The sequence below is a fragment of the Apis dorsata genome, unplaced genomic scaffold (assembly GCF_000469605.1).
Source record: "Apis dorsata unplaced genomic scaffold, Apis dorsata 1.3 scaffold_163, whole genome shotgun sequence".
Taxonomy (NCBI): domain Eukaryota; kingdom Metazoa; phylum Arthropoda; class Insecta; order Hymenoptera; family Apidae; genus Apis; species Apis dorsata.
In genome coordinates this window covers 26,146-27,037 of record NW_006263452.1, presented here as the reverse complement: position 1 = coordinate 27,037, position 892 = coordinate 26,146, and the positions used below count along the sequence as shown (strand labels likewise).

General features: G+C 19.2%; 1 protein-coding gene across 1 annotated transcript in view; it reads right to left on the bottom strand.

Moving 5' to 3' along the window:
* Positions 1 to 581, bottom strand: part of LOC102672149 — a 4,655-nt gene extending 4,074 nt beyond the window's left edge. The window contains exon 1 of the mRNA XM_031509567.1: positions 403 to 581. Within this exon, the coding sequence (XP_031365427.1) occupies positions 403 to 451 (49 nt within the window). The 5' untranslated portion in view covers positions 452 to 581. The remainder of the gene's footprint in view (positions 1 to 402) is intronic.
* Positions 582 to 892: the final 311 nt, after the last annotated feature.

The window sequence follows — 892 nt, the reverse complement described above, 5'->3', positions numbered from 1 at the left end:
AGAAATTTAATTGATATATTTCTTATATATTTAATTTACTATGTTGAATATTAAAATTTCTTCAATAATAATAAATATGTTATTATTTCTATTAAAATTATGACATATGACAGTACTTCGTAAGAACATTATTTAATTTTAATATTTCACAAAAATAGTAAACAAAAATGTACAGTTTTAATATGAAAAATATTTAAATATTATTAAAAAAATAATTTTTTTTTTTTATATATAAAAATTAAATTTGTTTTTCAAGCGTCATTCTAGCAGACGCCATAAGGACGCCCAGCAGACGGTTTTTCAATTGATCTTTATTATTTTTTAATAAAGTATGTATATTTTTTATTTATATTACTATATTCAAAAAATGGGAATTTCAATTTAAAATGAATAAATAAATACCTTCGTTATATGAATTAGAAGCATATTCATAATTTGTTTTGGTGTTCATTATGGCATTCGTATTCGCGGCGTACCTTCATTCCACTGCCTTCTGTGCACAACAGGTTCCTTTTGTTGCTTCCTTGTTTGCTTCCTTTCTTGTCAATCTTAAGAACAGTATTGCCAATCTGTAAAACGAAGATTTTGCATGTACATTTAAATAAAAGCTTTTATTTATTTACATGCAATTTTTAATATATTTTTTAAAATAATTTTTATATTTTGTATGTAATAAATAATAATAATTCACAAATGCAAAATTTTTATTTTATTATAATTATTTATAATTAAATACATATAGAATATATAGTATTATTGAATATATGTATAATGTAACTTGAAAGCATTTTAATATAAATATTAAATGTTTTATCTTTTAAAAATTATACTTTATAAATTACTTAATATGTTATTAAACTATTTTATGTTTTTTGATTATAAAATTACTATT